The 13,205-nt window shown below is 36.1% G+C and overlaps 1 protein-coding gene across 6 annotated transcripts in view; it reads right to left on the bottom strand.

Moving 5' to 3' along the window:
* Positions 1-905: 905 nt before the first annotated feature.
* LOC126251534 (thymocyte selection-associated high mobility group box protein TOX-like) overlaps positions 906-13,205 on the bottom strand; it is a 488,002-nt gene continuing 475,702 nt past the window's right edge. For 5 of the 6 annotated variants that reach the window (XM_049952058.1, XM_049952043.1, XM_049952050.1 and 2 more), the window contains 2 exons: positions 8,313-8,524; positions 906-3,786 (listed from right to left, as the gene is read on the bottom strand). In XM_049952058.1, coding sequence (XP_049808015.1) covers positions 3,720-3,786; positions 8,313-8,524 — 279 coding nt within the window. In that variant the 3' untranslated portion in view covers positions 906-3,719. The remainder of the gene's footprint in view (positions 3,787-8,312; positions 8,525-13,205) is intronic. The other variant, XM_049952074.1, reaches the window with a different exon arrangement.

The raw sequence follows: 13,205 nt of genomic DNA, 5'->3' as shown, positions 1-13,205 counted from the left end.
CTATGCTTCTAAATTCATACAATATGTGTTCTAATGCATAACACTATCAAATTAACTTGTGAGAGAATTCAACTGCTGTGTAAAAATGTACATTCTGTAAAAACTGCATTTTTTTAAAGTATTCATTCATTATGTGTTTCATTTGACATCTTCTGATGCATATGTTTGGAGTAACCATGCACAATGCAAGTAACAATGAGTTTCCATGTTCTCAGGATTCGACACTTTAGTAGTATGTACCGTTGTTGATCAGAGGTTTGGAGAAAGCTACCTAGTGATGAATGACTAATATATGCAGCTTGAGTGTGACTTTTCTTCCACTTATATTACCTACATCTGGTCACTTGCAGTGGCAAATACAGAATTACACACCTCAAAATTCTGTTCCATACCTATATAATTTTCAATCAAATTCATCTGTCTACAGAAGTACCAGCTTGGATATCCCAATGTACAAGATGAATTTAAACCTAATAAAAATTTCCACAATATTAAAAATTTGTAATGAGATATAACTGTTCATAATACTGGAATTTTAACTTGGGCCTATGTCTTATATACTCCAATTGAGCTGTCTGTGTATAATCCATTGGCTTTCAACTTCATCTTGCCACTGCTTGTATCTTCATTCCAAAATCTGCTGAGGATTTCCGAATTATACAGTACATTAATTTTCATTCAGGCATATGGGGATGGGGGATTTACCCCACAAATATTTTGCTGTTCGCACAGAAGAGTACAGAAATAATATCCCTGTCATCAACACAATGCTGGCATAATTGGAGTGGCACACTGTACTAGTTCTGTAATGACACAAGTGAGCTAAAGATGAGGGAACAAAATTCATTTCTGGCACTACGTGTATGAATGACAACAGGCCAACTTCAATCAGTACAAGTAATACATTATTTAAAACCACAGATAGATTGTTTATTTTTTATTTCTGTATGATTTATAATGCATTTTACAGTTACATCTAGTGGTCTGTGTGCAAGATACCACATCTACATACATGACCTTTACAGTGAAAGTTGCATTAGTTAAAGAAAATAATTTTCAACTTCATTAGGTCCACTATTTGGTCTACAGAAGTCAGAATTTAATATTCACATATACCAAGCTATGATTAAGGCTCGCTTAAAATGAGTGTTCATGATGCAAGGAATCAATGATGAGACTAGATCTAAATTTGCAGGATTTAAAAAATCCTTTGGAAAAATGTGAAGGACAGTTTACTAAATGAAGAAGTAAACTCTAAACTTAAAGCATTTAACACAAGTCTTGTAATTTTGAGGCACAATATTAAGGACTTATAAATACTAAAAATAAAGAAGAACCACTATATAGAAATAATGCATATTTAAATGGTACATAAATCATGTACACATCAATCCAATCGAGCCTTTCATGAGCAACCCAAACTGTGTATTTATTCAGAGATATAAAAAAATCACAAAACAGGTCTTAAAACAACATAGAAAAAGGAGACACAGTCAATAAGCCCAATTATCAACTATAATTTTTGCAACTCAACTTTCTGTACACTTTTTGTAATATAATATACAATTTATGTTTATTTTGTGACAACAGATGTAAAAATGTCTTAAACAAATGTCAACAATATTGCTAAGATGGAAAGCAAATATCACATGAAAGATTAAAACTGAAGTAAATCTCGGAATTGAAAGAGAAACAGTTTCTGTTCACTCTTACAAAGTTTCCAGTCTTATATGATTGCAACTTTGTGTTCCAGCTAACACAGTGTGGGGCATCAACTCCAAATGTTTGTTGCCACAGTGAAGTATTTCTGTTCACTTTGAAAACATACATGCTAGTAACAAAAACATCACAGTATATATCAAAACCAATTCATATCACTTGTATGAATATAAGTTCTCTTCTTTCTCAGCCAACTGTGTGTAGTATTTCAACACTTTTCACACTGAGACACAAATACGCCTTAATTGCAATTGAAATTGTCCTACAAATATTCATGGCATATTTTTTTCAAACATATGGTATTTATTCCACTCATTGGGTTTTACATCCTGCAACTTCTTCAACAATCAGTCTGTCTATTCATTCTCTCTGTCTCACTTCTAAACAAGAATATGCTTCAGATTAAGCACTTCTGCACAGATATCTGAGAATATTTTGTCTGTGAGATGTTATTGCCCCTAGAAACACAATTTATTTCAGATATAAGTTTCAGTTATAACCATTGAGCACTGATGCCAGTTTCCTGTTCTGGTTTCATCTAAAAGTAACTAAAATTTATACAGTGTGTCAATGCTATGACTTCACTGAAAGATATAGAAATCAACTAAACCATCATAATAACAAAACCTTTTGATTAAATCATGGTATGTTACTCTGGAACTCTTCATTTCATTACTTTTAAATTATCTATATAAAAACAAAACTATTATAAAAATACTGAGGAACAAAATAATTGACAAATATTTTTTCTGGTGGCTTAAAAATACAAAGACACATTTTAATATTTTAGATGACTTTTGTACTTATCTCTTCCTGTAGCTTACAACAATTATACTTTTTCATTTGGTACAGATATGCAAACATGAAATAACTGCTTTATATCCCTGATCCACTTTTTCTTTCGTCCAAATAATAAATAAGTACATCAATAACAAATATGCATGTGTTAACACCGATGTCAGATAAATTATATTCATTCCAATATCTGCAACAGTGATGCTATATTCCTGCACATTTTTTACAATCAAAATAGTTTCATTCCAAATGATTGTACATACTACTCTCAGCAAACTTTTGTCCACATTAAGTGTCCACACAAATGTACCTTTTTGCATTACTTTCAAGTACAAGATGCTGTTGCTACTGAGGAAAAGGAAATAATTTTACTTGCTACACTGCAGTTGAAAAGTTTCATTTCACTGCTTTTGGTGTAATATAAAAATAAGCCATCCATTGTTGTCATAATGATTATCACTTGATGCATGTGGCTGAGAAAAACACATACTAATCAAGGAACAGTTTTCATGGTGATTTGTTTCACCAGTCACTCCTATACTATTTATTCTATGTCATATTCAATTATATAATTATCATTATTAATAATATATAGACTCCAGGAAGTAACAGCAACATTCATTATGAGCAGGGATATACTATTTATGTCAGAAGGGCATTACAGGATATTACCACACTTAAGGGAATATTTTCTTAATTCCTAGTCATTTAAAAGAGCTCAAACATGCAACAAATGACAGTTGGCACCATCTGTCAATTAAAGTATACAGTTATTCAAGATATATATACCTTTTTTATTTTAAATTATAATACTCTCTTTCCTCGGAGTTAATGGTGCTAATCTAGAATCCGAAGAGTTTCTTTCCTTTTCCTTCTGTCAACTGTCACACTATCAGCTGATAAGGTACTCTATTCAAATATGGAAACACAAGTGTTCCAGATTACTTCACTTTAAGTATACCAAGTAGATTTATATACATATACACATACAAGTAATCTTCCGTATAACAAGGGCGATATTTTTAATAAACAACATCTGTATATGCTTCCTCCACACTGCACAGCTGAGAGGAATATCCACATTGTCAAGAGACTGTAATACTTTGAGTGGTTACAGTTTTGGATCTTCATTCAACTTTGCTGACTTCCACAATGTTCACTGTCATATATTGTGGTAAGCATTAGCTCATTTACAGTAAAGCACTCTATTTCACTGTAGAGAAACTTTGTGTTTGGCTTTGATTGGATGCCACCCATGAACTGAAAACATCCCTGAAAAGGGAACACAAATATATTTAGTGTGCTGAAAATGATCTTCATACAAATAAGTATTAGTAGGAAAATTAATATAGCATATTTTTACAATACAAATATTAAAACTTTCTTCCTGGTGACGAGCTTACTGAAATTAACAAATAATATTATTGGATGGATAAAAAAATCTACTCACCAACTGGTGGCAGAACACACAAATAGAAAAAGATTATAATTTGCAAGCTTTCAGAGCCAGTGGCTCCTTCCGGCAGAAGGGTTACAGGGGAAGGAAGAGGGGTGAATTAAAAGGACTGGAGAGGTCTAGGAAATGGGGTAGATTTTTACATTTTGGAAAAGTCACCCAGAACCACAGGTCAGGGGCACTGGATGAGATGAGAAGACTGATTCAACCGGTAAGTCTCCCCTGACCCACAGTTCTAGCTGACTCTTCCAAAATCTACCCCTTTTCCTACACCGCTTCAGTACTTTTCCTTCACCCCTCTTCCTTCCCCTTCAAAACTTCTGCCAGGAGAAGGAGCCACTGGCTCTGAAAGCTTGCATAATTATAACATTCTTGTATGTGTATGAACTGCCGCTGCTTGATGAGTAGATCTTTTACCCATACAATTACATTATGTTGTCAAAAATTGATTGTTTTCGTTGAAATAGACAAATGAATCATTCTATTTTAATATCATAAGGACCTGTTGTGCAACTCATCTCAAAAACACACTGACTGAAAAAAATCACAACTCACAAAAAATAATTAATGTAGAATAATAAAATTTTGGAAGTACATTTGGTCTAGGTAAATATTTAGATGATTAACATTGCAGGATCACAGGTTAATGTAAATGCGAGTAAGGTATTGCAAATGTGAAATGATGGTACATTAATAACTGTGTAATCACAAGACTGTTAAATGCAAGCATGCATGCATTGTGTTTTACAGGCGACACATGCCAATTTGTGGAATGGAGTTCCATGCCTTCTGCACTTGGTCAGTCAATACAGGGACAATTAATGCTGTTTATGCCTAATGCTGGAGTGGTCGTCCGGTGATGTCCCATAGGTGCTTGAATAGTGACAGATATGGTGAACAAGCAGGCAAAGGCAACGTGTTGACACACTGCAGAGCATGTTGGGTTACAACAGCAGTGTCTGGGCAAATATTATCTTGTTGGAAAACACCCCTGGTCATACGAAATCGTATCCCAGACTGTAACTCCAGGTGGAGGTCCAGTGTGTCTAGCACACAGACAAGGTTGGTTGCAGGTCATCAACTGACCTCCTTGTAACTAACACAGAGCCATCACTGGCACCGAGGCAGAACCAGCTTTCATCAGAAAACACAACAGACCACCACCCCATCCTTCAATGAGCTCTCACTTGACACCACTGAAGTTGCAAATGGCACTGGTTTGGGGTCAGTGGAATGCACACTGCAGGGTGTCTGGCTTGCAGCTGTCCTTGAGGTAATAGTTAGTTGTGTCACTGTGGTGCCAACTGCTGCTCAGACTACTGCTGCTGCAGGTGCTACACAATGCACCACAGCTGTATGCCGAACATGACAGTCTTTCCTCTCAGTAGTGCCATGTGACTGTGCGGTGCCCTATCTTCTTGCGACATTTTCATGACCAATGCTGCCAGCAATCGTGTATAGTGGTTACATTACTGCCAAGTCTTTCTGCAGTATTGCAGAAGGAACATCTAGCTTCTCATAGCCCTATTACATGACCTCATTCAAACTCAGTGAGGTGCCGATAATGGCATCTTTGTCACCTTAATAGCGTTCTTGACTTACATCAACTCATGACATCCAATCTCAAAGGTAACTAATGTTTATGACAGTTACAGCATGTATTTAAGCAAACCTGATTTGCATTCTGATAGTGATGCTAATAGTGCCACTCTTATGCAACTGGTGCAAAATTTGAAGAGACATCGCATTTCAGATGTAGAAACACGCCTAACACCTTCGTTTATGTCACAGAACTCCTTCTTGGTGTTCCATTTTTTTCTGTCAGTATATTTACAAAATATAATTACTGCTGCTCTAGATATGTATAGTTCTTCAAAAATATGTGGTCTTCTCTTCTCTGTAAAGTAAAATAACAGCCACACCTATGCAGTCATTAAGAATGAGGGGTACACTTCTGAATACACTGGCTCCCCATTTAACTTCAAGCAATAACAAGCAAAATCATAATATTCTCTCATAATGACAACACCCATTTGTTGTATTTGTACTGAAATACATTTTGATTTCAATATAATTATTAAAACAAAGCTTTCCTTTACATTCTTTGGCTACTAGAAACTCAATTCAGGAACAGGGCCCATTGCAGGACATGCCACTGCTCATGTCGGGTTGAATAGTGCTTCTAAATTTGTTGCAGATGAGTTGTGTCAGTGAGTTTTCTCTATGATCCAAACAATAAATTAGTTCTATGTTCCTAATTAATGGAAGGAGTAAATGTAACATCTCACCATACAGTTGAGGCATCCAAGGCCTGAAAGCTTAGAACATTTTAAATCTTATTTATATGGAAACTGACCCTCAATGGCTAGTTATAATTATATAGTGGGTTTTTACCTTTCTCCTTGGATTGTTTTTATCCTACCCAAGATTTTCCATTATCATATTTAGTTCCATGTGTACGACAGATTCCTGCCATCCTTTCCATATTTGTGTCTATGTTATGTGTTAAAAACAAACCCATTTTAGATTATCCATAGACAATGGAAAACATAATCATTTATGGTATAGTTGAGGCATTAAGGAGTACAGGCACACAGACAGGATTTGGATCTTGTAACTAAACTTTTGTACAATGCCCTCCTTCCAAGTTAAAAATGTACAGTCCAAAAAGTTTTGTTAGTTTTATGACTTTCCAGTATTGTATTTTATCATCAATACCACAGCTTCATTACAAGATGTTGGCTCCTTTTCATTTCACAAAAAACCTGCTACATTCCAAGTGGTGATCCATATTACATACTACATAAATGTCTACAGTAAAAACTCCATACAATTTTTTGGAAAATAAGGGCCAACCATGCAATTCCCTCCATCACATAGGGCAAAAGAAAAACCTGACTTTCATATGTCCTTTTAATAACATAAATATTATTTAGCTTTCTTAGCTGATATTGTCCACTGGAAGATATTACCACAAAATTAATTTGTCTCTTTTCATAATATATTCTTGCTGTCACAGTCTGTCTTGTTCTCATTGTCCTTTTAAAGCCCTTAATACAACAGCTGTGTTGACAAATGTATGGAGGCATATTCAAAAAATACTGAACTTCTAGTTATAAAAATACATTCATTAGAAAAGGCTTTATTTGCGCCTCTAGTTTCCATCTAATCTTCTTCATTTTTCCGTGTAATTGCCATTCACTTTTATGCACTTTTGCAAAACTGCAACAGTTTCTTCAACCTATCTAAATAGAAGTTCTTTTCCCAGGAACTGATCCAGCTGATAGTGGTGGTCTTGAGTTACTCACTGTCTTCAAACTGTTGTCCATCTAACTGTTGTTTCTAATGCAAGAAGAGTTAACATTTACTGAGTGAGAAGCTGGGACTACAGTGTAGCTGGTCAGTGTTCTCAATAAAAATGTTAAAACTGATCCTTGGTACAGGCAAGATGTGTTGATGCATATTTTCGGTACCCACCTTGCAATATGTGAGCCTTTCTATGACAACTGTGTAAATAGTGGAGTCTCCAACTTGAACAAATTCATCAGCCAGATCACCAATTATCAATGATCTATCAAATGGCCTCGTTTTGTACACTTGCGTGATTTCATCAGCCTGGATACCATTATCTACCTTTAACTTCACTCATTACTGTAGGTCCATGTAGTACTTGCAACTCCTGATGAGTTTGAGCAGATGTAAATCCTTTTACACACAAAAATTAAAATCATAGCACACGGTTTGCAGCTGACAGTAGTAACCACTTTCAAAGCCACTGTTGTTTGTTTCCACCCATACTCAAACAACTACTGAATTAAAACTATGACTTCTGTGATTTCTTTGTGCACCTTTCATTCTGAGTTGTCAACATTTAAATATTAGCAGATGGCCCTTACTTTTTGAAATGCCTCATACCATGGTAAAATCAAACAATGGAAAATGCAGGATGGAATAATGAAAACATTATGAAAAGGATAGATCACTACTCACTGTACTGTGGAGACACTCAGTTGCAGACGGTCATGACAAAAAGACTGCTGAACAAGTAAGCTTCTGGCCAAAAGGCTTCTTCTGAAATAGATGACACAGACACATGACCACCAACTCCGGCTGCAGAGGCCAGCCACAGACAGTGGTCATGTATACGAGTTGTATTTGCATTAATGTGTGTTGTCTACTTCAGAAGGAGGCCTTTTGGCCAAAAGCTTATTTGTTTAACAGTCTTTTTGTTGTGCCTGTCTGCGACTCAACATCTTGACTATGGTGTGTAGCAATTGACCCTTTTCATAATATTGTCACACTATTGTAAATTTACACTTCTGTTGATTAGGATTTTACATACCTGCAGTGGCTAACAACACACTCATTGCTGCAGTATTCATCCTCCCACTCAGAGTTGCTGATAGCAGGGTTGGGACACCCATGGCGGATGCAGGTGTTGGTGCCAGGGCGCAGCTGTGGTGCACCTACAGCTGGCTGCGGCGCTGGTGCAGGCACCGGAGGAGGACCCGCACCTGGCGGTGGGCTTGAAACAACGTGTTCACTGCGTTGGGGCTGGCATGTGCAAAGAGAAAATCCCAAAATGTTGGTTACTTAGACCCAACCATGGAACTACATTCTTTGTGCTTAGTCCTCATACTGTAGGATTCGCAATCACAACTAACTCAACACTATTTAGAGACAGTGTCTTAACTACCAAATACTAGAATAAGAAAACACTATGGCTGAAAGACACATGAATGATGGGATAAATGGAATTTCTAGCTCTTAGAATGATGTCATGGAAAGTTAAGAATTTGGAAGGTGAAAGTGTAATATATATTCTCATGCTAGAATATTGGGCTGAATTCAAAAGAAAACACAGAATGAAGGGCTGAATTCAAAAGAAAACACAGAATGAAGGGGATAGTTAAAGCATAAAAAAGAACAAGGGAAGTTTAGACCAGCTTCTATATAAGTAACCTGAAAATAGAATGACAAACAGAAGCTGTATAGGAGAATCCTGAAAAGTAAATTAGAATGAAGAAAATAATGTAAATTAGAGCAAAGAATGCACACGACAGTCAGCTTTCACCTTTCTAGTTTGTAAAAATCTGAAATGGGGATGGAGGACCCACAAACCCATGTAATGAAAGAAGTACCCAGGTGCATTCTGTCAGGTACCACACAATCCCTAGCAGCAGTTTGTACATTGTTGCTGGTGGTCTTGGTCGTAGTCATTATTATACAAAATACTGAACCAGATCTGCCGGTTAACAGATAAGATAACTGTGCACCTTCTTAATTTGCTCTCCCTTTGATTACACTGTTTCAATGGTGACAGATTCAGCAGAGACCATTGAACAGGTGTAAAGAACAAAAAGAACAACTACAGGAAAAGTAACAGTGTTAGACAAATGGCATACAAAGTGCAAAGTATGTACAGGAATCAATTGCGTAGGAAAAAATGCCATTCTGGGAAGTTTGGAAATGTTACCAGAGTCTGCTACTGCTTATTTTCTTTCAGCATTTGGTAGTTAAGACTATCTTCTGTCTAGCATAGTGTTAATATTTAGTCTTGGACTATTACAAATTTCACTGACAAAATACAGCTTAAACCCAAACATGCAAAGAGCCGCAGAATGGAATCCCATGTCCTCAACTAATCCAATTTCAAAATGCATAGAATTACAAGATAAACATTTTGGGTCTGAAACTTAAATTTTGAAGTAATGCCCATTGCTAAAAGAAAATTAATTTCAAAAGATATCTACCATCAATTTCCAAAGTTTCTATGTGTCTTTAACTTTTCCACAGTTACTGTGGAATGTGTGAAATGGCATCAATGAATGTATTACCAACAACAGAGAAACCACACCTTTGAAAACTATCTATTTTGGCTATATGGCCAACATGGAAATGATGAGCAGAATGCTCTGAACAAAATAAATGATTACTTTTCTCTCACTAAGTTTTGGTGTGACACCTTCTCTAAGGAGCTAAAACTACTGCAAAGCTTTTGATACAGCAATTTTCGATAGAAAGACATTTGAAATTAAAACACTATCAACAATGTTCCATTTGACATTAATAATTTAACTTTTGAAGATAGTGGAGAATCTTCCTCTAACTAAACATAATTGCCCAGATTCCATAATCACTGGCAACTATTACCAACTGCATTTATATTAAAATACTATTTAACTTTCTATGTGTGCCCAAAATAATTTTTTCATGCCAGTTTTACAGGATCACAATCACTGTTTGTATCTTTAATGTGCAGTCACAGAATGACGACTCAACAATACAGATGAGCAATTTTAGTACAGCTCAGTTCTTACTGCACCTTCATGACAACTCTCCCATGGGTCAAACAAACCTGTGACCATTCATATTGCCCTTTTTTTGCATCCATCCAATATCTCCTCTTAGTCCTGTTTGCTATGGCTCCCACATGCATGAGCATTATTTAGGATGGGTTGTGCAAGTGTACTGCATGCACTCCCCTTTGTAGACTAATTTCATTTCCCCAGTATTTTAACAATGAACCACTTTGCCTAGTACTGTGTCAACCATAGAAGTAGCATAGTCATTAGCAACTGCAGTCTGTTTCACTATGTTTATTTCCCGTTGCATGTTTTCTTGGTTCAACAGTATCTTAGTTACCCTATACAACAGTGACCTGTATGCTGTTTCCTTATGAACTTTTGGGTGACTTAAGGTTGCAGGTATTGTGGTGCTGGTCATTGTATTTTTCCTATAACTTTCAAATGTGCATGTTTTGTTGTGTCTTGTGATATTTATGTACAGAAAGATTGATGCTTTTGTCTCAGATATGTTCCAACACTGTACTAGGTAAAGTGAAGAAATACCCAGACACAAACCGCACCATAGGAAAAAAAGACAAAAACAAATGTATATCCAGCACCCCATATCACAGAAGATTGCAAATATTTTCAAAAACCTTAAAGTAAAATTTGGATTTTCTACATCTAATAAACAACAACAAAAACTATTACATAACAAAACGTGTAATCATAACCAATATTCAGAAAACGGAACATACAAAACAAATTGCCACGAATGCTCCAAGTTCTGATGTTGAGATTTCAACATCAGATATACAGAGCACATCGAAGCCTACAGACACGCATCAGCAATAGCCACACACATACACAACACACGTCACCCATTTGGAAATGGAGAGCAAAAATTAAATCCATAAAACGGATCTTTTAGAAGAAGTGGCAATATATTCACACTATAAAAAAAATGAAGATAAAATATTAAATGAAAAACTGGAAAATCAATCAGTGAACTTATTCCAGTGCTTCTATAGCACACTTAAATAAAAGTAGTGAAACAAAGAAATATGAACCACTGAAAAATATAAAAGCAAATGATGACAAAGATTTTTAAGATGAATCTTAAATGTGTACTGTGTACAGAAAAATATGTGTGATGTTTAATATGTGTAAGTTTCTGCACAAGTTGAGCACAAGGAGAGTTGAAGTAAAAGTTCTTTCAAGTTTTACGGTTAACTCTATATAGATTTCAATCATCAATTGAAACTTGCACTTGTCTTTTATATATTGCAGTAAAGACAGAACAATGCAGCACCTCACGCATGAAAAAATCATGAATAAATGGCAAAGCACACAGAAAATGCACTTGAAGATGTGATTTATTTCACAAAATGCATTGTGCAAAATATAAATAAAAGAAAATCATGACTGGTAGCACAAAAGTTACTTATTAAGAAAAACTACAGCCAGTTTCATGTCTTCTCTTGTCCATGTATGTTTGACACTTACATATGACTAGAATTTCTTCGGGTTTTGTGAAAGATCTTTTTATAATATTCTGCTACAGTAGTCATTAAAGGTCCCATGCATTACCCACTTCACAACCAAATGGATTTCATTCAGTGTTACTTTATCTATCGACTTATCTACAGGCTTATTTTACATCTATGCCAAATGAATTAGTTTACTGAAGGACATTCCATACGCAGACGAATTTTATCAATGCACAATGGGGAACAGGGAATGTTTTTGGACCTGATTAGAGTTCTGAAAGGGAGAAAAAGGCATGGTCTGGAGAGTAAATATCTGTGTAAGAGCAAAGGCAAAGGGTAAAAGACATTTTAATAATGTTATATGTGTATCTTGGCATATGTAATATCTGCTGTATCCTGCTACTAGGAGTGTGAGCGCATCGAGTGTAGTGCCACTGCATGTGTGTGCTTAAATCAACCGCCAGCTGTATTAGTGCGGGACAGCCACTAGAGGTCGCGTGTAGGAACCATACACACGGTATAGTATCTGGTGCGCCACCTACCAGCGACTCGCACATATATACGTACAGAGCAGCACTGACTCACACTCACTATGTTCTTTTAGTTTGTACCACTCACATCAACTGTCCTGTGTATAGCTTATGTTTCACCTTCTGTATGATTCCTTTGTCGTGTTACGTGCGGAGTCACGAGAGGCTTATTTCCGTTATTGTTCAGAAGCTTATAAATACTTGTATTGGTTTTTCGTATTATTTCGTTACTACAAGATTGCAATTGTTTAGTAACCAAATAACATGACCCAAGTAACACAAATATGGCTTTATTCGTAACCTCTGAACAATAATGGAAATAAGCCTCTTGTGACTCCACATGTAACACAACAACAGAATTATACAGAAGGCGAAACATAAGCTATACACAGGACAGGTGATGTGAGCAGTACAAATTAAAAGAACACACCTCAGTAATCGGCACAGTGGAGACCGTGCCGAACGCATGCTTCCTACAGGTGGCTTCTAGTGGCTAGTCCCACACTGATACAGTTTGCGGTTGATTTAAGTACACATGCACAGCAACATTATACTTGGCGGACTCACCTTACATGCGCTAGAAGCAGGATACAGCAATATGCAGTTGTACAATGCTCTTTCAAAAACAATCAGTTTTCAAGCTTCTGTGTACATAATTCTTTTTTCCCTTGCTTTTTTTCTTTACAAAGAACCCATCCCAAAGCCGTTCAAGTGTTCTTTGATCTATACTGTACAGAGTGCTGCTCGTTACCAGTTACAAATAAAAAACGATTTAAATTCCCTATGTAAATTTTCCCCATGTCTTGATCACAGAGAGTGTAAAGGCATGCATGAATCTGGGACTTCATCACATGTTCTAAATCATTTATACCAAGTACCAAGCCCCATCTTAATAATGATCATACTTCTACAATTATCATACTAATAA

Source organism: Schistocerca nitens, chromosome 1, assembly GCF_023898315.1.
Source record: "Schistocerca nitens isolate TAMUIC-IGC-003100 chromosome 1, iqSchNite1.1, whole genome shotgun sequence".
In the NCBI taxonomy this organism is placed as follows: Eukaryota; Metazoa; Arthropoda; class Insecta; order Orthoptera; family Acrididae; genus Schistocerca; species Schistocerca nitens.
Note: the sequence above shows the minus strand (reverse complement) of the source record. Positions and strands in the feature narration are given on the sequence as shown.